The 23,895-nt window shown below is 41.1% G+C and overlaps 1 protein-coding gene across 1 annotated transcript in view; it reads right to left on the bottom strand.

The window, feature by feature from the left end:
* Positions 1-23,895, bottom strand: part of FARSB (phenylalanyl-tRNA synthetase subunit beta) — a 103,148-nt gene that overhangs the window by 8,264 nt on the left and 70,989 nt on the right. The window contains exon 16 of the mRNA XM_073625946.1: positions 14,427-14,579. Within this exon, the coding sequence (XP_073482047.1) occupies positions 14,427-14,579 (153 nt within the window). The remainder of the gene's footprint in view (positions 1-14,426; positions 14,580-23,895) is intronic.

Raw genomic sequence — 23,895 nt, forward strand, 5'->3', positions numbered from 1 at the left:
TAAATATCAAAGAGAGGGTTCTTCTTATCCACTAGAATAATGCATTTCAGATTCTTTCTTGTGTGTGCTTCAAAATGAAAACTGGGAATAAAAAAAATCTTTAGGGTAATATTATAGGCTTAAACATACCTGCCCAGGCCTATAATTTGATAGGATGTGCGGAAGCGAAGGCTTACAGACAGCAATTGAGAAGCAGCTTTAAAGGCTAGAATCTGAGAAACACTTAAATGTTTCTTTCATCTACAGCTGAGCTCTGCTGGTAACATTTGTAAGCTCCAGTTGACGTTTGATGCACGTTCACCCAACAGACCTGAACATAAGGAGCTTCAGCCAGTAAGGACCATTGTGCTAGATACTTTCTCATCTTTCGATTTGAAGGGTACACAATTAACACGTTACAAAGTGGTAGAAATGTGGTTAAAATAAACTCAACTCAAAGTTATTAAAGTAGACTTTTCATATCATCTGGAGAAAAAAAAAAAGTCTACCACTGCATCTGCACCAAAATTAAGAAAAAAAAAAGGGAACTCAAAGTTATTAAAGTAGACCTTTTATATCTTCTGTAGAAAGACTACTTCTACTGCATCTTTACCAAAAGTAAATTAAAAGGCCCAACTCAACGTTACCAAAGTAAGCCTTTATATCTTCTGTAAAAGAAGTTTACTACTGCATCTATACCAAAAATGATTTAAAATGTTACTGTATATTTCTTTGATGCTTCCAAAGCCAGACTAAAGGATGTATTAAACCATACATTGTTAAATGTCTAATGCCCCGTACACACGGTCAGACATTGATCAGACATTCCAACAACAAAATCCTAGGATTTTTTCCGACGGACGTTGGCTCAAAATTGTCTTGCATACACACGGTCACACAAAGTTGTGGAAAATCCGATCATTCTAAACGCGGTGACGTAAAACACATACGTCGGGACTATAAATGGGGCAGTAGCCAATAGCTTTCATCTCTTTATTTATTCTGAGCATGCGTGACACTTTATGCTTCGGATTTGTGTACACACCATCGGAAATTCCGACAACGGATTTTGTTGTTGGAAAATTTTATAGCAAGCTCTCAAACTTTGTGTGTCGGAAAATCCGATGGAAAATGTGTGATGGAGCCTACACACGGTCGGAATTTCCGACAACAAGGTCCTATCACACATTTTCGGTCGGAAAATCCGACCGTGTGTACGGGGCATTACTATCCTTTGTTAGTGTTTTAGTCTCCAATAGCAGCAATAAAGGAATTGTAAACGCAGGTGGTTTTTCATCTTAATGCATTAAGATAAAAAACCTTGCATGTGTAGCAGCCTCCCCAGCACCTCCTAATTACTTAACTGAGCCCCATCTCTCTCCAGTGATGTCCACGAGTGTCTTAGCCATCCGGAACTCTTCTCCTGATTGGCTGAGACACAGCAGTTGCACCATTGGCTCCTGTCAGTCAGTTAGCAAATCAGGGGAGAGAGGGCAAGGGGCTCCGTGTCTGAATGGACACGCGGAGCTGTGACTCGGCTCAGTGGTGTCCCCATAGCAAGCTAACTGCTGTGGGGCACACAACAGGAGGGAGGACCAGGAGCAGCAAAGATGGACCCGAGAAGAGGGGGATTCAGGCCGTTTTGTGCAAAACCAACTGCACAGAGGAGGTAAGTATAACATGTTTATTTATTTTTTAAATGAGAGACTTTACAATCACTTTAATATTTCAGCCTAGAGCAAGCTGTAGAGAGAGCTGCTGCTATCCGTGTCTCTTTGCAGCAATCTGACATGTTCCTCCACCAAGTCAGAGCTAGAGTTGCGCAATTAGGATGGTCATGCTCCCTACTGATTTGCACAGCTGTAGCTGCGACTCAGCAGAGGCGTTTCAGACTGCTGCAGAGACAAATGCTTATACAAGGATAGCATTATACAGCAGACAGTCAAATATGGGCTCTACACTTGTTTCAGAGTGGTGTAAATTGATCACACAAGCGTGAGTGCTTAAAATCTTGTGTGATGCAAGCCGTGCTGCCACCTTCTACATCTGCTCAATGAAGATGTTGAGACTGTCAAAACAAAAACTTGGTAACCATAAACACATTCAGTTGTTATTGATTTTTCTATTTTTTTATTTAGTGCTTCCTTATTCCTAAAATGTTCCATACAGCCTAAAACTTTATCATCTTAAGGCTCCTTTCACACTTGTGTGACTTGAAAGTTGCACGATTTTGACAAGACTCGAAGCAATGCCTGTGTAATCTTGAGGTCTATGGACCTCAAGTCGCATTAATATCAGACCAAAGTAGTGCAGGAACTACTTTGAAGTCGCTGCGACTTGAAGATGCAAATTAATATTAATCATTGGAAATCATGGGGTATGACTTGTCATGTGACTTTGCTGTCCCAAGTCGCAGGACAGGTCGCACAAGTGTGAAAGTGGCCTAAGAGGCAGAACTAGCAGGCTTCAGCAGTCAACAACTTCAACAAGTTTTAAGAAGTGCTGAACCCTGCCAAAAGCTTGCCTAAAGTGGCAATCAGCACTCTCATTAGGATTTGTGTTTAACAGTTACAAACTGGAGCTGAATGGTACTTTAAACTCTTCAACAACACTTGCTGAATGCTCTAATACTTTGCCCATGCTTGCTGTTCACACTGCTGTTATACAAACTGAAGCCCGTGTGAAACAGGCCTTACAGGTCCTCATTTAGCAGCCCCCTCAATGTGACCCTACCATCCCTCTCATCTAATCCTATGTAACTGTACTTGTGCATAAAAGGTTGTTGTAAGTTCTCTTCTATCCCAGCTTTCAAGGATTCCTGAGCTATCAGCTGTGAAACTCTACATTAAAATCAACTTACACCTCTTGGCTGTGGCTATGTGTGAGGCAGAAGTATTGAGTGGCTGCTGCTGTTTCAGCCAAAGCTGAAGTAAAAGTTTCTCTTTTATGTCAGTTCTTAAATAATGAGTCCTGATTGAGCTTATGCATGAATATTTGTGAACATTTATAAGCTTAAAATATTATATAAACAGAAGCAGTAAGTAATGCTAAATAGGGGGAAACATAAATCTAAGAATAATTTTGAAAAAGAGCCATAAGTGTGAGGTCCAGTAAGGTCTGACAATCAGATGACCAAACTCATGCTGGTAACACAGTTGGGTTGATTTACTTAAAAAAACTGGAGAGTGCAAAATATGAGGACACTCTAAATAAAAACAAATCAACTTCCAGGTTTGTTTAATTGAACAAGCTGAAGTTTGCAAATTCTGGTGCAGCTCTGCATGATAGAGCTGCACCAGACGTATACACGCACTGCACATGCGCAAATTGTTTTTATACATACTAGCAGAGCTTTTTACATTTGTCCTTGCAAGGAACTTTGGCAAACAATCCTGGAAGCTGATTGGTTTCTAATTAGAGCGTCATCAGATTTTGCACTCTCCAGTTGTAGTAAATCAACCCCATGCTGTCCTTCAGCTCTTCAGTAACCATAACAGCATTAAAGGATAAGTTCATCTTTTATAACGGGTCACACCCATATTCAGGGTGGAATATTAACATGTTGCAAATTTACTGGCCCCCGCACCCCCATCACCCCTTTTGGCAGCGAGTGAGGGATCTTCTCCGCCTGCGTCATCCATTCACAGCGATTTGTGAATGGGAAAACAAGTACCGACAGCCTTTGCGGCTGTCTGCTTGTAGTTCTCAATGCACTACTAAGGCGCTGTGGTAGTTCACCGATTCTTCTTGTCAGTGTAAAACTGCCCGCCTGTTTGATGTACGGGCAGACAGCTTACACTGACAGTGTGCAGGAGACCTGCATCACATCAGCGATCTGCTGATTGCAGGTGCAATGCTTTCCAGGCTCCTAAAACCAAAAATGGTAAATGCACATTTTTTAACCAGCAAAAAAAAAAAAACGTACATTTATTATTTTTTGTTAAAAGGTGAATTTAGCCTTTAAATAAAGGACACTGTGGTTAGGTGTTTACATTCTTCTTAACTAAAGGGCTCTATTAGCTGATACAGTTGTGCGAACTCAGTAGATGCAACTTGCAGAGAAACACCATCAGATTTCAAGAGACCACTCACCTCTAACGTTGCCAACACACGTGGCAAGTTTAACACAATTTCAACTAGTTTTTCACTGCAAAAAAGAGTGCAGCCTACCACCAACAGTTTTTACTAACTCTGTGAAATAATCTAAGCCTATGTATTTGGTTCCCTCGACCCATGAAATGTCTATCATTTCTCTCAGGGCCTAGAGCAAGTTAAAAAGACATAAATATAAACCTTTCATCAAAAAGTCTGCACTTTCATGATAACTTAAAGAGTGTATATGTAAATTTATGCATAAGCTAAACTGCGACTGATTCTCTTCAAAAATGGAACAATACCCAGACCAGGCAGGGTCATGCAGGTAAGGGCAGTGCATGTTCTGTACACAGCAGGTACAGATAGGTGTGGTATAAGAATAACAAGACTATTATTAATGCAATATACAGTGCAGATTAAAGGCACTGGTTACACAAGGGACCCCACAGGGAGATAATGACCCATCAAACTGTAACTACACTCAGGCAAAATCTCCAGCTGTGATGACATAATTGAATGCCTTAGACATCAATTAATTTCCTTTTCTGGATTTTACTAGCTTTTCTTAATTATTAATTAAAACACTCCCTGCATTTCATGCCCGCTTAGTGGACTTCAGATTTTCCAGGAAGAGTAGCAGTTACAGGCACAGTTAACATTTGGGTGACTGCTGACCCCAGTAAATTGTGATACGCTTAATGCACCAGGGGGTGCCACCCAGCCTGCTAAAGTACAGCACATATTAAGCGTGTAAGGGTGGAGGGCTTGAAACAATTATCTACACATGCGTGACAACAGGTGCAAACACCTTGTATACACCTGTGCAATTGTTTCAATAATTCGCTTGGAAAATGTTAGAATGAAAGAGCTCAGGGTTCAAAGCAAGTTATGTGCCAGTCAATAATAATTAGTCCATCCAAAAGTGATAGTTCGGCTACAAGTTGAGCCTATTAGGCTGCATCAGCCCCTGGCTTTAACTGCCATGGTTCTTAAATCTGTTTCTGTCCACATGTACGTTTTGGGTGTACTCGCCTATCTAAGTTTTTCAGTCCCTTCTGTGGCATTCTTCCTAATAAAATATATAAAAGGCCAACTGGGGGACACGGAAACCCACATAATGGCCACAGCAGGTGTGCAGACCTAGGAACCTGAGCTCAGACATCAACACTATCAGACAATAAGCCCCATGGCACGATTACGATCTGTCACTGGCAACATCTTACCAGTGACAGAATCGCTAAATAGCATAGATTGCCTCTGCTTGCATTGTGTCGCTCCCTCTGCTGCAGGATGTCATTTGCCAGCAACTGAGCAATGTCTTGCTCATCTGGCCATTAGGCCAGGAAGCAGGTGAGGATTTCTCTGCTGCTCTAAAGGGATCCTTACACTGGTGAGTTGACTGTGGCAAGATCACAAGTGTGACATGAATCTAATAGAGTCACAGTGACAACAGTTTCACCTGCAACAAGGACACAAATAAAAAAGCAGGTGAAGGTTCTAGTCTTCCTCTACTTCACTGATAAAAAAAAAAGTTTCTGTCTATATTGGTGTTGGAGTTTTTCCTTCACTTTCTGTTTGGAGAAACCAATGTAGCCCTGGATAGAAGTAAAACCTGTCAAGAACTCTAATCCTTCCGTGCTCTAAAACTAAAACTAATAAAAGGGTTTGACTGGACTTGCATTTTAAACTTTGGGGATAATTATGTTTGTCTCTGAACCCCATTTTTCACACCATTGGACTTTTAGTGCCTTTTAAAATATATAAGGAAATCAGGTCATGCTTCATAAGGCTGGCCATAGACGGAGCAAAATTTATTTCCTGCAACCACACATTGTTGATGGGGGAATCCCTCCCAACGAGCCATTGTGTTCTCCCGGTGGGTTAGTGGTTATAACAGCCTCTAGTGATAATTGCATGTAAAACCCACCAGGCTGGTTGTGCCCAAGCTGATCGATCGATCAGAGACTGGTCGATCTATGGCCAGCTTAAGGGTTTCTTTTTTTTTTTGCATCATTCTGGATCAAATGCAGCTCCCTTATCACTCAATGCACACATGCTGTGCGCAAAATAACTTAAAGTGTATCCATAGCCCAAACTTTATTTTTTGTTTTGGACAAAACACAGAATGATTAGAAATCCACTGGAGAGATTCCTTCCAGTCTGGTAAAAAGGCTGTTCCCATGTCAAAAAGTGAGGGGAAAAAAAGGATGGGGTTCTAACCTTTTCCCAGTCTACCCAAAGCAAAAAAAAATAAAAAATAAAATAAAAGGTTCGAGTTACACACACTTTAAAAAAAAAAAAAATTTTTTTGCTAGGCCTCCTAAATGCTCTACTACTTGCTTCTGCAATAATACAGACACACGTTTTCAGATAAAATTCTGTATTTAGCCTGTCACAATCCCTAATTAGTAGTAATGAAACTCCATTAAAAAAAACTGATGTGCTATGATACCCATTCTATCAATGTACACTGATTTGCAAAAAAAAACACTTTTGAATCGTCTAAGAGTGGTTTTTAACATCCACTTTTCTTCCATGTCTGTTTATCACAAATGATTTCTGGGGCTCTGTAGGGCAGAAAAGCTGATGTGATTTATAACAAGCAATTCATGGAGATCTCAGCCTTGCTGATAATAATCCAATTCCCTATAAGAATAAGACAACAGCTAAAACACAGCTTTGGTTACAATGATTGCTCCTGCAAATCCCAAGCCAAGACATCACAATTTCACTGTGCTAATTTTTCACGGCTCCTGCCCATAGAGAGGAGCAGAGGTTGTGACCTGGGTCAGGTGTACACTCCTGGAGTGTGTTAAAGGGACAGAAGGTGCGTGGAAATCTGATTATTATACATATGCTTATAGACAGCAGCTGTAAACATATGGGGATCAGTGGGGCTAATCTAGAGTGCAACATAACCAAAGACATTAAGAGGGGGCAATTTTGACATTTAAATTCCAGCACATCAACTGTTACAATGTCCAGAGCTTTGTCAGGCTGAAGCCAGAAATATATTTATTTAGCTCTACAATTATGTTTATGGTTCAAAATGTTTCCAATGTTGAACTCAAACATGACATGAGATTACAGTCAACTCCACAAAACATTTATATTTGAATTTTGGGTTGGCACTGGTGGACAGTATTCATTTCGAAAACGCTTTTGTCAAAAGCTGAAACGACGCAGCCGTTCTTTACCAATTTGAATCCCCGATTACTTGTTAAACAACATTATCTTTATTAGGAGGATGTATGAAGATTCTTATCCCTTCCTACCCTGTTGGCAGGATCATGCATATACGTTTATCCCTTACATGCCTAAGCCTATTTCTGACATTTGTTGCTTGCAAGTTAAAATCCATATTTTTTGCTAGAAAATTACTTAGAACCCGCAAACATATATATTTTTTATATTTACTTAGTAGAGACCCTGGAGAATAAAATGGCAATCGTTGCAATAATTTATGTCACACGGTATTTGCGCAGCAGTCTTTCAAACGCTATTTTTTTGGTGTGATGATGATGTTAAGACAAGTAAATAGATACTTAACATGTCACCCTTTGAAATTGCGCACAGTCGTGGAATGGCGACAAACTACGGAACCTAAAAATCTCCATAGGCTACGCTTTAAAAAAAAATGAATGGTTACTGGGTTAGAGGTCTGGTGCTAGAATTATTGCTCTCACTCCGACGATCGCGGCGATGCCTCACATATGTGATTTGAACACCGTTTACATATGCGGGCGCGTCTTATGTATGCGTTTTCATTGCTGAGCGAGCTCGCGGGGACGCTTAAAAATAGTTTTCTTATTTCTTATATTTTTTTACATTGTCTCTGTAAAAAAAAAAACCCGTCTGACAGTAAGAGGTGGTGACAGGTACTCTTTATGGAGGGATCAGGTGTCTAAATGACCCCAGACCTCCTTTGCACTTCATGTATTCCGATCGACAAAAACTGCAATTCTGAATACTGTCTTTTTTTTTTTTTAAATCTGCGCCATTGGCAGCAAAGTAAACTGGAAGCGACGCTGTCACATTGCTTCCGTGTTTACACATGAGACTCGATCCAAGCCGATTCCAGCTTTGATTCAGTCTCTCTCAAGCTGGACGGAAGTGTCAGATTGCGAATCGGGTCTCCCGGTGGGACGGGAGGTCCGGGAAGAGCGTCGGAAGGCGAGGGGAAGAGGGGACATCCCCTCCTGCTCCTGTGGGATAACAACTGAGCGGCTTATAGCTGCATTGGTTGTTATCCCTAAAGAGCCGACCGCCCGCTTTAAAAAATGGTACCGGGGTGATGCCTGCAGCTGCAGGCATCACCCCGGTATGACCCATGAAAGCCGAGGCCGCATATGTGCGTACAGTTGGCGCTAAGGGGTTATAGGTTTTTCAGAACTAAGTCACAATGGAGAAAGCTTTGGATAGCAGTACCTCCAGCAATAAAAGGCACACATGCGTGCCGCATACCAGTGGCACCTATCAGTGCCCATTAGTGCCACCTATCAGTGTCCATCAGTGCCACCTATCAGTGCCCATCATCAGTGCCACCTCATCAGTGCCGCCTTATCAGTGCCCGTCTGTGCAGCCGTATCAGTGCCCGTCTGTGCAGCCGTATCAGTGCCCGTCATTGAAGAAGAAAACGTACTTATTTACAAAAATTTGAACAGAAACAAAGAAAAACTTGTTTTTCAAAATTTTCGGTCTTTTTTTATTTGTTGCGCAAAAAATAAAAACCGCAAAGGTGATCAAATACCAGCAAAATAAAGCTCTATTTGTGGGAACAAAATGATAAAAAAATGTGTTTGGGTACAGTGTTGTATGACCGCGCAATTGTCATTCAAATTGAGACAGTGCTGAAAGCTGAAAATTGGCTTGGGCAGGAAGGTGTCTAAGTGCCTGGTATTGAAGTGGTTAAAGAAACACAACTATACATTCATAGCAAGTTTAGGAATGTAGATTCATTAAAGTGGATCTTCACTGCATCCAAGCACCCCAAACTAAAGACTATTTCATTTTAAAATATTCAAAGCAAACTCCCCATCCATCCATGTCTCCATTCTTTATTTTGATGAGAAATCACTTTAAAAAAAACAATCCGCCGAGCATTTCTGGCTGTGGCCATCTTGAGTAAGGGCAGACAATTCATGTAGCATTTACTTCCTGGAATCCATCTGCCCTTAGCTTAAGCATGCATGCAGGAGAGTGTGCTTAGCTGAAAAAAACACCTCTTCCTCTACCGAAGACTCCTGGGATGTATGACATCATTTGCCTAGGCAAGAAACCAGGACTAAAGAAATGTAGGAAAAAAAAAATTTAAACAACAAGTAAATATGATATACAGTGCATCCAGAAGAGTATTCACAGTGCTTTACTTTTTCCACAATACCCCATAATGACAAGGTGAAAGAAATTTGTTTGAAATCTTTGCAATTTTATTAAAAATAAAAAGAGAGAACTTTTTCCACCTTTTAATGTGACCTATAAACTGTATGACTCAGTTGAACAAACAAACTGAAATCCTTTAGGTGGAGGGAAGTAAAAATAAAAAACTACAACAATATGGTTGCATAAGTGTGCACACCCTTAAACGAATACTTTGTTGAAGAACCTTTTGATTTTATTACAGCACTCAGTCTTTTTGGGTAGGAGTCTATCAGCATGGCACGTCTTGACTTGAAAATATTTGCACACTCTTCTTTGCAAAAAAACTCCAAATCTGTCAGATTGTTCAGGCATCTCCTGTGCACAGCCCTCTTCAGATCACCCCGCAGATTTTCAATCATATTCAGGTCTGGGCTCTGGCTGGGCCATTACAAAACTTGAATCTTCTTCTGGTGAAACCATTCCTTTGTTGATTTGGATGTATGCTTTGGGTCCTTGTGATGCTGAAACATCCTCTTCATGTTCAGCTTTCTAGCAGAAGCCTGAAGGTTTTGTGCCAATATTATATATACACACAAAGGTGATTGCTTTTTAAATGTTTTTACACATTGCGCAAAAAACCCAATGTGTAAAAAAAAAAAAAATTGCAACACAATTAATAAATTGATATATTAAAGTGAATGAATTAGTCACTAATAAATTGATGTATAAAAGTGAATAAATTGGTCACGATTAAACTGATTAGTATAGTGATAAGGTGCTAAAAAGTCCAAAACAAACTTTAGAGTAAGAATCAACACAAAATATTTATATTTGATGCATCAAAAAGAAAACCCAAACTGAAAGAAATTAACAAGGTGATGAAAAAAAAAAAACTTTTGATGCCGCCCCTCACACTCTGCAAAATTGATCAGATGCTTCAAATCTGGATAGAAGAATTTATGCTATAATGGAACCAGATGGCCTCTTACTGGATATGATGGACCCCAAATTATAAGGGTCAAACTCGCCTGGTAACAGCAGCACTCAACAGTGGCTTTTCACCCAGTCTGCTCCAGAGAACAAGCCAGCCAATCTCCCCCGTTAGAAACACCAAGATGAATCAATGATTTCCATTCACTCTAGCCACGGCAGCAATTAGCTGTGATGTTCCACCTGGTCTGCTCAATGGGGATAGCCGCTCTCCTCCGTCCCGGATAACAAGACGGATTGATAACTGGGAACAGTCGATGCTTGTAACAGGGAAACGCGTCGGTTGGAGAGAATCCCGTGACGTCACCACGCACCAGCTGATAGCTCGAAGCTGTGTGCTGTTTATATTTCTTTACTGTGCATGAGAAAATCTTTGGAATAAATACTACGATTTGCTGCACTATGAAGTTGCTCTTCTTCTTCTTTTAAAAAACCCATTTGAAATACTGAGTGGAGTAAAAAGGGAAGTTATCAATCCATCTTGTTATCCATGAGGGAAGAGAGCGGCTATCCCCATTGAGCAGACCAGGTGAAACATCACAGCCGATGGCTGCCGTGGCTAGAGTGAATGGAAATCGTTGATTCATCTTGGTGTTCCTAATGGGGGAGATTGGCTGGCTTGTTCCCTGGAGCGGACCTGGTGAAACGCCACTGTTGAGTGCTGCTGTTACCAGGCGAGTTTGACCCTTACAATTTGGGGTCCATCATATTCGGTAAGAGGCCATCTGGCTCCATTAAAGCATAAATTGTTCTATCTAGATTTGAAGCATCTGATCAATTTTGCAGAGTGTGAGGGGCGGCATCAAAAGTTGTTTTTATATCACTTTTTCCCATAATAAATTCATGATATCACTTGCACTGTTGGTTGGGCAAGCGCAAAATAATTAAGACGTACATATATTTGTGCCACTATTGACCGGTATTTGGAACGATTCATAGTTCCCTCTACCTTGACTAAGGCCCCTATTCCAGGTGAAGAACAGCCCCAAAGCATGATGCTGTCACCACCATGCTTCACTGTGTGTATGGTGTTCTTTTGGTGATGTGCAGTGTTGTTTTTGCGCCAAAGATATTTTTTGGAATTAGGGCAAAAAGTTCAACCTTGGTTTCATCAGACCAGAACACATTTTCCCACATGCTTTTGGGAGACTTCAGATGCGTTTTTGCAAAATTTAGTTGATGATTGGACACAATTTGGAAAGGCTTGCACCTGTCTATATAAGGTCCCACAGTTAGTGCATGTCAGAGCACAAACCAAGCCATGAAGTCCAAGGAATGGTCTGTAGATTTTCCCGAGACAGGATTGTATTGAGGCAGAGATCTGGGGAAGGGTACAGAAACATTTCTGCAGCATTGAAGGTCCCAATGAGCACAGTAGCCTCCATCATCTGTAAATGGAAGAAGTTTGGAACCACCAGGACTCTTTCTAGAGTGGGCCACCCAGCCAAACTGAGTGATCGGGGGAGAAGGGTCTTTGTCAGGGAGGTGACCAAGAACCCGATGGTCACTCTGACAGAGCTCCAGCGTTTCTCTGTGGAGAGAGGAGAACATTCCAGAAGAACAACCATCTCTGCAGCACTCCACCAATCAGGCCCGTATGGTAGAGTGGCCAGATGAAAGCCACTCCTCAGTAAAAGGAACATGACAGCCCACCTGGAGTTTGCCCAAAGGCACCTGAAGGACTCCCAGACTACGAGAAACAAATTTCTTTGGTCTGATAAAACTGTCTAGAGGAAACCAGGCACCGCTCATCACCTGGCCAATACCATCCCTACAGTGAAGCACAGTGGTGGTAGCATCATGCTGTGGGGATGTTTTTCAGCGGCAGGAACTGGGAGACTGGTAAGGAGTGAGGGAAATATGAATGCAGCAATGTGCAGACACATCCTTGATAAAAAAAAACCTGCTCCAGAGCGCTCTGGACCTCAGACTGGGGCGAAGGTTCATCATCCAACAGGACAACGACCCTAAGCACACAGGATAACAGAGTGACTACAGGACAACCCTGTGTATGTCCCTGTGTGGCCCAGCCACAGCCCAGACTTGAATCCAATTGAACATCCCTGGAGAGATCCTAAAATGGCTGTGCCCCCATGCTCCCCATGCAACCTGATGGAGCTTTAGAGGTTCTGCAAAGAAGAATGAGAGAAACTGCCCAAAAATAGGTGTGCAAAGCTTGTAGAATTATACACAAAAAGACTTGAGGCTGTCATTGGTGCCAAAGTGCTACAACAAAAGTACTGAGCAAAGGCTGTGAATACTTATGTATATGTGGTTATTTTTCAGAAATATGCAAAGATTTCAAACAAACTTCTTTCATGTTGTCATTATGGAGTATTGTTTGTAGAATTTTAAGGAAAATGATGAATTGAATCCATTTTGGAATAAGGCTGTAACATAAAATGTGGAAAAAGTGAAGCGCTGTGAATACTTTCCGGATGCACTGTACTAGAAGCATGAGGAATTAAAAATAATCAATGCTGATTGGGAGAATGAAGTTCCACTTTAAGGCAGCCAGGAGTTGTTGTAATGATGCCAAGCAGTAGAAAATACATAGAACTCTTCAAGTCTCTCTTCTGGTCTGAGCCTAGTGTATGAAAGCACAGATCAGGCGATCCAACACATTAATACATATTATGCTAAGAATATCTGAATGAAAATATTTTTATTACAAGTACCCATGTAGGACTGTAAATTTATGCAGCGCTTTACATATTTTATACATTCACATCAGTCGCTGCCCTCAAGGAGCTTACAATCTAAGGTGACTAATTCACACACACATAATAGGGCCAATTTAGACAGGAGCCAATTACCCTACCAGCATGTCTTTGGTGTGTGGGAGGAAATCCACGGAAGCACATTCAAACTTCAGGCAGGCAGTGTGGTGGTTGGGATTTGAACTGACGACCAGTGGCGGCTGGTGATAAAAAAAATTGGCGGGGGGGCGCAAACAAACCTCTCCAAGGTCCTTACCTGCAAACAGAGCCTCCAGCCTGGGCAGACCTTGCTACCCTGATTTTATTTGCACTTTAGTGCAGTCCAAAAAAAACCTGGTCCTTAGATCCACTTGAAATCATTATTCATTTTATTGTAACTTTGTTTCTATTAGATCAGGGATTTTTTTTTAACCACTTCAGCGGTGGAAGGTTTTACCCCCTTCATGACCAGGCCATATTTTGCTATGTGGCACTGTGCTAATTTAACGGACAATTGTGCTGTCATGCAACACTGTACTCAATTAAAATTTATATATTTTTTATATATTTTTTTTTCCTCACACATATAGAGCTTTCTTTTGGTGGGATTTGATCACCACTGGGTTTTAAATTTTTGATTATATAAACCGCAAAAAAAAGGCAGACAATTTGGAAGAAAAAAAACCACGATATTTTTACTTTCCGCTATAAAACATATCCCATAAAAAATAATAAAAAATCTAAACCTCTTAATAAATTATGACCAAAATGACATCACTCACCAGTGACATTATTACAGTGATTCAGCTAATAATGTGCACTGTCACTGTACTGACACTGGGCAGAAAAGGGTTAATGTAGAGGGCAACCAAGGGGTTAAACATGTGCCTAACAAGTGTTTGTGTGTTTAGGGCGTGTTGCTTTTACTGGGGATCTAGTTGTTTTCATTCCCTGCTGATCTGGGATGAACAATGAGATCTCCTGTCACTGAACACACCTCTGTGTTGTTTACATTCACAGAGCTGTGTTCATTGAAGCTCAGAGCTGATCACCGGGTGCTGGCAGACAAAGCATTAGCCTGGAAATGCAGAATCATGTATATACACGTAATTCTGCGCGTAGCTGCCGCCCTGTAGCAGTAAATTTACAGGAGGCGGTCATTAAGTGGTGATAATGCATGCCTGTATTCCTGACATTGTATAAAGTAAATTAGACAAAGACGCTCGGCTGCTCCTGAATTCAGTTATATTTTGCCATTTAATGTATTCTAAAAAGCGGTGTAGTATCAGAATCAGGTCTTACCTTCTGCAGCCTTGATATGGTATCCTTTCTCTGTGCTGGGACACACGGCCAATAATTGCATTATCCGGTCCAGCAGGCCATGTATCACCTCAAAGCCAGGGTTCTTATTGTAGTACACAGCACATAGGTGTCGGTGATTCCGGGCTCCAACATCTAGAGGAACACATTCCATAATGAGTGCTTATTTGGCTCTTTTTTACCATATAAAAAAAAATTAATAATAATAAATATATATATATATACACACATACACACCGTGCATTCATAAGGTATTCACTTTTTTAATTTTGTTATGTAGCAGCCTGAAACTACAGTTACATAGTAGGTGAGGTTGAAAAAAGACACAAGTCAGTCAAGTCCAACCTATGTGTGTGATTATATGTCAGTATTACCTTGTTTAGCCCTGTATGTTGTGGTCGTTCAGGTGCTTATCTAATAGTTTTTTGAAACTATCGACGCTCCCCGCTGAAACCACCGCCTGTGGAAGGGAATTCCACATACTTGGCGCTCTTACAGTAAAGAACCCTCTACGTAGTTTAAGGTTAAACCTCTTTTCTTCTAATATTAATGAGTGGCCACGAGTCTTGTTAAACTCCCTTCCACAAAAAAGTTTTATCCCTATTGTGGAGTCACGAGTACGGCATTTGTATATTCAAATTATATCCCCTCTCAAGCGCCTCTACTCCAGAGAGAATAAGTTAAGTGCTCGCAACCTTTCTTCATAACGAATATCCTCCAGACCCTTTATTAGCTTTGTTACCCTTCTTTGTACTCTCTCCATTTGCAGTACATCCTTCCTCAGGACTGGTGTCCAGAACTGGACAGCATACTCTAGGTGCGGCAGGACCAGAGTCTTGTAGAGTGGGAGAATTATTGCTTTATCTGTGGAGTTAATCCCTTTTTTAATGCATGCCAATATTCTGTTTGCTTTGTTAGCAGCAGCTTGGCATTGCATGCCATTGCTGAGCCTATCATCTACTAGGACCCCTCGGTCCTTTTCCATCCTAGATTCTCCCAGAGGTTCTCCTCCTAGTGTATAGATTGCATTCATATTTTCGCCACCCAAATGCATTATTTTACATCTTCTACATTAAACCTCATTTGCCATGTAGTTGCCCACCCCATTAATTTGTTCAGATCTTCTTGCAAGGTTTCCACATCCCGCGGAGAAGTTATTGACCTGCTTAGCTTAGTATCATCCGCAAATACAGAGATTAAACTGTTTACCCCATCCTCCAGGTCGTTTATGAACAAATTAAATAGGATTGGTCCCAGCACAGAACCCTGTGGGACACCACTACCCCACCCCTGACCATTCAGAGTATTCCCAATTTATCACCCTATGGTCCATGCCAATGGACCTTATTTTGTACAATAAACGTTTTATGGGGAACTGTGTCAAATGCTTTTGCAAAATCCAGATACACCACGTCTACGGGCCTTTCTTTATCTAGATGGCAACTCACATCCTCATATGAGGTTCATAGATTGGTTTGGCAAGAATAATTCTTCATGAATCCACGCTAATTACTGCAAATGTTTTTATTACTAAAATCTTGTCTATAGTCCCTTATCATCCCCTCCAAGAGCTTGCATACTATTGATGTTAGGCTAACTTGTCTGTAATTCCCAGGGATGTATTTCGGGCCCTTTTGAAAATATTGGTGCTACATTGGCTTTTCTCCAATCCGCTGGTACCATTCCAGTCAGTAGACTGTCAGTAAAAATTAGGAACAATGGTCTGGCAATTACTTGACAGAGTTCCCCAAGTACCCTCAGGTGCAAGCCATCCGGTCCCAGTGATTTATTAATGTTAAGTTTCCCAAATCTTAATTTTGTCCTTTGTTAGCCATGAGGGTGCTTCCTGTGATGTGTCACGAGGATAAACACTAAAGTTTTGGTTACTGAAGCCCCCCGATTCCCTCGTGAAGACTAAGGAGAAGAATAAATTCAATACCTTCGCCATCTCCCCATCCTTTGTACTTGCACTGGCTAATGCCCTTATTTAATATGCTCTTAAAGTGAACCCATCTCTCCTCCATGTTCTTTGTTCCTAAGATTTTATCCCAATTTATGCCTTCTAGCAAGGTTTGTTTTTTAGGGAAGTTGGCTCTTTTGAAATTCAGTTTCTTTGTATTTCCCTTATTTCCCATTTGTGTGATTTATACTGAAGTCAATTGACCTGTGATCACTGTTTCCTAAACTGCCCCATATTTCCACATCCGTGATCAGGTCTGTATTGTTGGTAATCAGTAGATCTAGTAACACTTTATTTCTAGTTGGTGCGTCTACCATCTGACCCCTGAAATTGTCCTGCAGGACATTTAGGAACTGGCAAGACTTAGACGAACGCTCAGTCTATGTCTGGATAATTTAAAATCCCCCATTATGATAACACTTCCCATCCTTGCTGCTAATCCAAATTGTGATAGGAGGTCCATCTCCCCCTCCTCCGTCAGGTTAGGGGGCCTATAGCATACTCCCAGTATTATTTTCCCCTTAGCTTCATCCCTTTGGAGCTCTACCCATAAGGATTCCACCTCCTCCCTAGCTCCCTTAGTGATGTCATCTCTCACATTCATTTGTACATTATTCTTGATATATAGACATACAGTTGTTTTAATTCTTTTTTTTTTCTCATTAATCTACACTCAGTACCCCATAATGACAAAGTGAAAACGGAATTTTGTCTGTGAATTTATTAAAAAGAAAAAACTGAAATATCACATCTACTTAGAGGCCAAACAGTTCAATCTTGGCTTCATCAAACAAGAGAATCTGGTTACTCAGTCTAAGAGTCCTTCAGGTTCTTTTTTTTCCAAAGAAAGCGTGCTTTCATGTATTTTGCACTGGGGACAGGCTTCCATATAGCCACTCTGCTATAAAGCCCAGATCGGCAGAGGGCTGCAGTGATCGCTGTCCTTCTGGAACTTTTCCCTATGTCCGCACAGGATCGCTAAAGCTCAGTCAGAGTGACCATCAGGTTCTTGGTCATCTCTCTTATTAAGGCCCTTCTCCCCCGACTGCTCAGTTTGGCTAGGTGACCAGCTCTTGGAAGAGCTCTGGTTGTGCCAAACTTCTTCCATTTGAGAATTAAGGAGGCCACAGTGCTCTTGGGAACCTTTAGGACAGCAGAAATGTATTTGCAGCCTTCCCTAGATCTGTGCCTTGCAATGCTGTGGCCTCTGAGCTCTGCAGACAGTTTCTTTGACCTCATGGTTTTTGCTCTGATACAGTATGCATGGTCAGCTGTGAGGCCTTTTATGGAGAGGAGTGTGCCTTTCCTAATCATGTTCAATCAATTTATTTTTTTTATAGGTGGACTCCAATCAAAGTGTACACGCATCTCAGCAACAAGCAAGAGAAATGGGTGACACCTGAGCTAAATTTCAAGTGTTGTTGCAAATGGTCTGAATACTTGTGCCATTGTGATATTTCAGTTTTTCCTTTTTAATACAGACATTTCTAAAACTCTGTTTTCACTTTGTCGTTATGGGGTACTGGATGTAAATTAATTAGAAAAAAAATGAATTTAAACAACTGTAGTATCAGACTGCAACATAACATTGAAAAAAGTGAAGGTGGTCTGAATACTTTATGAATGCACTGTATATATCATTGTAGATGCTTGTGTGAAAATAATAATTAAGAATGTTAGCTGGAACAAACTACTAAGAACATGATGTATGAAAAGTATACCATAAGAAAAATTTCCTCTATAGCAATGTATTCATTTCCTATGGAAAAGATGCTATGGTTCAACAAGAAACATACTTTTTACCACAGTTTTCATAAATCAGTCACTTAGAAACAGTCAAATGGGGCCGCAGACATCAGGCATTGACAGCACTGACAGAAGCTTTATCCCTCTGACAACCGTAAAGCCATTCTGCATGTGTGTGCAGGTCCATGCACTATAGTACACTGCTAGTGTTATCTACAGTCAAAGAAGGTATCTGTACAGTACATCGCAATCAAGTAAACGAGTTGAGTTCATTCCAAATTATGATCTAGGTGGAGCCTGTTGTTCTGAGTGATCTCCTGGCTTCAGGAGACTTTAATGCCCAATAGCAAGATCTCCCCCAACCATAATTTGCTACACTGTCCCTGTTCAGCCTAAAGATCAATGTTCCTACCCATCTTACTGTGCTCCAGCTCCTCCTGTTGTATTCTCTATACTATAAAATAAAGTCAGAAAATCTAAAAGGGAGAGTGGGCACCTCCTATATGCACCATAGCAGAAATGCAGATCCAGGAACTCAATACAGAGATCTCAAAAACCTGTCTAGCGATGAAAAAAAGAGCAGATTCTTTAACTCTCCAACATCTACTAATGAAATATCAATTTTAGATGGGCTAGCTCTTTGTGCTTTAAGATTTTTTTTTTTTATCACTTAGCTAAGTCTATAGGGGAACATTTCTCTTAAAGGTTTTTTTTTGGTTTGTTTTTTTAAATAACAAACATGTTATACTTACCTCCTCTGTGCAAGGGTTTTGCACAGAGTGGCCCCGATCCTCTGCTTCTGGGGTCCCCAAGCAGCGCTCCTGGCTCCTCCCCGCATCGAGTGCCCCCTAGGAGACCCGCATTCCAAGGGGACACCCGTGCGAGTCCTGCTGCTGTGTCCATTGACACAGACAGCAGGACTCGCGCCCATCCCCGACTCCTGTGTCACTGGATTTGATTGACAGCAGCGGGAGCCAATGGCTGCATGGCTTTTAATCTATCCAATGAGGACCCGAGACGGCGGCTAGAGCCGCTGGGCTCGTCGCAGTCAATGGAACGATTGGGTTCAGGTAAGTAAAAGGGGGGCTCTTAGGGGCTGCTGCATTACAGAGGGTTTTTCACCTTAATGCATAGAATGCATTAAGGTGAAAAACCTCAAAGGTGTACAACCCCTTTAACAGATTGGTACTGAGAAGTATGTACTCAAAGCATAGGTTCCTTTTTACATTGTGGTTTTAAAACACCTACTACATGTATTACAATGTGTATCGCATTTATTAACAAAAATTGCGGATCTTCACTGAATCTGAGCAACACAAACCAAAAACACTGTTTAATTAATTTTTAGTATTCAAACAAGCCCCCCCCCCCCCCAAATCCATGTATGTCCCCACCTGGCCATCTTGAGTAAGGGCAAATGATTCATTTAGCATTTACTTCCTGGAATCCATCTTCCCTTAGTTCAAGCATGCAGGCAGGCAGGAGAGTGTGCTTAATTGAGAAAACCCCTCCTCCTCTCCTGAAGACTTCTGGGATGTATGACATAATTTGTCTAGGCAGGAAACCAGGAAGTAACTGAAGTGGTATTAAAAGAAAAAAAGTTAAAAACAAGTAAATTTGATATAGTTTCCGATCTATATACTAATGCTAGCAGCATGAGGATTAAAGTGGTTGTAAACCCCTTTAAAAAAAAAACACAAAAAAAAAAACAGCAAGACAAAGACATAATGAGCTAGTATGCATAGCATACTAGCTCATTATGAATTACCTGAGATTGAAGCCCCCGCAGCGGTCCTCGTTCACCGCTCCGGCGGCCAGCATCTCCCCGGGGGGTTACTTCCGGGTATCACGGCTCCGGCGGTGTGATTGGCCGGAGCTGCGATGACGTCACTCCCGTGCATGCGCGCTGGAGCCGCCGGTAATGGCACAATACAACTGAAGAAACGGCACGTACATGCCAATGCTTCAGTTTGCTTAAGTGCGCATGAGCCGATGACGTCGGCACAAGCAAATACAGGGGATATTTCCTAAACCATGCAGGTTTAAGAGATATCCAGTGTAGCTACAGGTTGTAAAGGGTTTACAACCACTTTAAGAATAATCAATGTTGATTGAGTGAAGTTCCACTAAGTTATTGTTCCCAAAGTTAAAGTGACACTAAATTCTGGTTGTAAAATAAAATCCTAATTAAAAATGTATTCCGAACTTTAAAAAAAAAAAATCCCTCTTTTGCTCTCAGTCTCAAATCTCAGAATGTCTTTTTTTTGCTGCTGTGATCCAAATTTCCTGTTAGAAGGTGACTATGTTCATTCTGCATGGTCCCACTGTATGTAGGAGCACAGCCACCTTCTCTAGCTCGCTTCCGAGATGGACTAGAGACTATAGGATGGGAGACTGGGGACTATGAGATGGGACTAGGGGCTATGCACATAACTGCAACTAACGTGCACTGCTCGTTCCAAACATAGTGGGGAAAAAGGAGTAGTTCTGGAGCTCACAGAGGACATAACAAGGATGCAGAAATGCACAGTAAGAAACTATTTTATGATAGATTACAGGGCCACTATGTACGGGATGTGTATGGATTACTTTTGTACAATAAGAATATCATTTAGTGTCACTTTAAGTACTGGCATCAAGTTTTAGGTGGATTCACCACATGTCCACTGAGATTTAGCCAGCTATTGTCTGCACAATAATGCTGATTTTACATGGATCTCAAAGGGGCTCACGTACAAGGGGTGCTAGCTTTCACTAGACATGCATATACACAGTTAAGTGAATGAGAGCTAATTTCCCAATGAGCTGTATCCCATGACAAAGACAGCTAAGGAGCTGTTGCAACCTGCCCAACATCAGACATTCAGAAGACATCTGTGGTACAATATTAAATCAATGCGTTACTGCACTAGGACTGGGGGCAAATATAGCTGCTTTGCACCCTATTTGTACATTGGGTGGATAACAAAAAAAAACATGATGTCAGAACAAACTGTGGCGTGGACAGCAGCAACTAACCAGATTAGAATTTTCTATCTCAAAGACTCAAAACATTTGCCAATTGTCTACATTCTGATTTGAAACACATTTCAAAGTGAAAAGACAAGCAAGGAAAACATTGGTGTAAGGCTCGGTTCACACCGCTGCGATACGAGAACTCTGCAAATCGCATACAACTCACAGGTAGTTTACACTGCCCTATGTGAACCGCTGGGAGTGTCAATACAAAGGTAATGACACCCCCAAATTGGTTCGCATATCGCAGTGCGAACTGTCAATTCGGACAGAAATCGGATTGCATGGGTGTGAACACCCATGCAACCCGATTCTGGTGCGGAAGAAAAAAAAAAAAAAGTTCTTGAGCGAGTTTGGTCCGAATTCAGCCATACAAGCTGTATGGCTGAATTTGCATCGCACAGACATCGCATGTGATTTGCACAGCAGTGCTGTGCAAATCACATGCGATGTCTGACATCGCGGCAGTGGGAACCGGCTCTTAATCTTGTATAAATATTCTCCCTAGATGTGAAGTTTCTATGCCTATTTTTGTAAAATGTGCATTTTTGTATGAGAATACAGGTTAATGTGTACTGGGTCTATAACATTTAAATATCAAGCATAAAGCAGGTTGGCCAACAATACAGATGAATATTATTACTCTAAAAAGCTTGAAGCAGCCATGGAAAAAAGGCAGTTGTTGCTTTATCTGTTGATGACCCCTCATCAGATACCTATTAGGTGACGGATCTGGGGAAAAAATTGATTAGCCAATGTTCTATATTTCCAGCCGACTGCCATTTACTATAAATAACCTGGCAACAGAGGAGTTTGCCCAAATATTCCCCATCCATCCATGCATCATACCACCATATATCTGATCAGACTTTAACATCTATAGTTACCTCTACACCCAGTACAATGTATAAGTGGATTATAAGGCATAACTGTGCATGTCAAGGATATATAGAAAGGCTTGACAAGTGGCAAGCAGTGAGATGAAGACAAAGAGAAGAGGATTATATAAGAATGGCATAAAACTGTAGACAAACAAGATAAGGAAAATCACAAATGAGCTGCAGACTTGGTCTTTGTAGAAGTAAGGAAAGAAATTGGTAACAGACCCAAGAAAGCCGCAACCCAGCTGTACATTGTCAAGCTTCAAAAGGTCTGTATCTCAAGCGTACCCAACATGTCCGGAGTATGGGGGCCCAGAGCGCTTCTTATGTTCATGCAACAAGCCGTGCACTTCAGTGAACTATTCATACACTCTGCATGTTTGTATACAAAGGGGCTGATTTACACAGACTGGTGCAGAGAATACTGGAGCCAAACTATAGCAGCTGCCCAAGGGAATTCATGGTTTCCCTTTTAAATGAAGGACTCTGATTCATTTCTGAATAAGAACTTAAATCCATCTAGGGAAAGAAAAGTTATTAAAGATTTACGTAAAATAACAATTGCTTTGGAGAGAATCGATCCCGTCTGGTTTTCAAGTATATGACTTTAGTCAACTAAAATGTGACTGGCTGCTGTGGGCTGCTTCATCTTAGATATAATCACTGCTCTCTGCAAGCTTCCAAGAACAGTCCTTGCCTCTGTGAATAGGATTCATCTTATGTTACGTTGCCCCTGGTGGTGAAGAGTAAAAAGCTCAGGAACTTTTACCATGACCAATGGGGTCACCCCATTCACTCCATTGTGTTTAGACTCACTATACCATGCTTAAAAACTGTACTAAAAAGCAAGGTAATGGTGCATGAAGGAACTTAGAAAAGGCATGTAGGCTGTTCGATCATATGCAGCTGCACAAATGTGCAGAACCACTTCCCTTTTCTCTTTCCCCTTGGAAAATAACACAGAAAATGTTTGTAAATACGCACTTCAACAAAATTCTAACCACAACATACAAAGCCATTCACAACTCTGCCCCAAGCTACATCACTAATCTTGTCTCCAAATATCACCCAAATCGTCCTCTCCGCTCTTCTCAAGACCTCCTGCTTTCAAGCTCTCTCATCTCCTCCTCCCATGCTCGTCTCCAGGATTTCTCCAGAGCCTCTCCCATCCTCTGGAACTCGCTACCTCCATCTATCCGGCTATCCCCTACTCTTGCTACCTTCAGGCAATCCTTGAAAACTCATCTCTTCAGGAAAGCCTATCACGTCTCCAACTAATCTCCTACCACTTCCACCAGCTCATTCCCCACAGTTACAACCTTTTGTACCACCTGCCCCACCCTATTAGATTGTAAGCTCTTCTGAGCAGGGCCCTCTTAATCCTATTGTATTGTATTTTATTATATTATAACTGTATTGTCTCCCTTTTATATTGTAAAGCGCTGCGTAAACTGTTGGCGCTATATAAATCCTGAATAATAATAATAATAATAATAATAACTCATCTAAAAAAACACATGGATTTAAGTGCACAACATTGAATAGGCCCCAGGGAATGTTAAGGGAGAACATCTTTTTCAGCAATTTTTTTTTTTTTTTTTGACTATACAACACTTAGAGGAAGAAATCCAAAAAATAAAAAATTTCAATTCTAAGTTGTGACAGAAAACAAGAATGTCTTTAAGTACCATAAATTAACAAAAAGCAAAGCCAAGACAGCAATGTCATGGAGGGTGCTGCCCTCTCCCTGTCATTACAGGAATAGCAGGGAAATAAAATGAGCAAACTAAGCAAAATGAATCTGGAGACTTTATAAGCAATTTAGTTGTTTTTCCTTTCACAAATATCA

Source organism: Aquarana catesbeiana, linkage group LG04 (assembly GCF_042186555.1).
Source record: "Aquarana catesbeiana isolate 2022-GZ linkage group LG04, ASM4218655v1, whole genome shotgun sequence".
Taxonomy (NCBI): domain Eukaryota; kingdom Metazoa; phylum Chordata; class Amphibia; order Anura; family Ranidae; genus Aquarana; species Aquarana catesbeiana.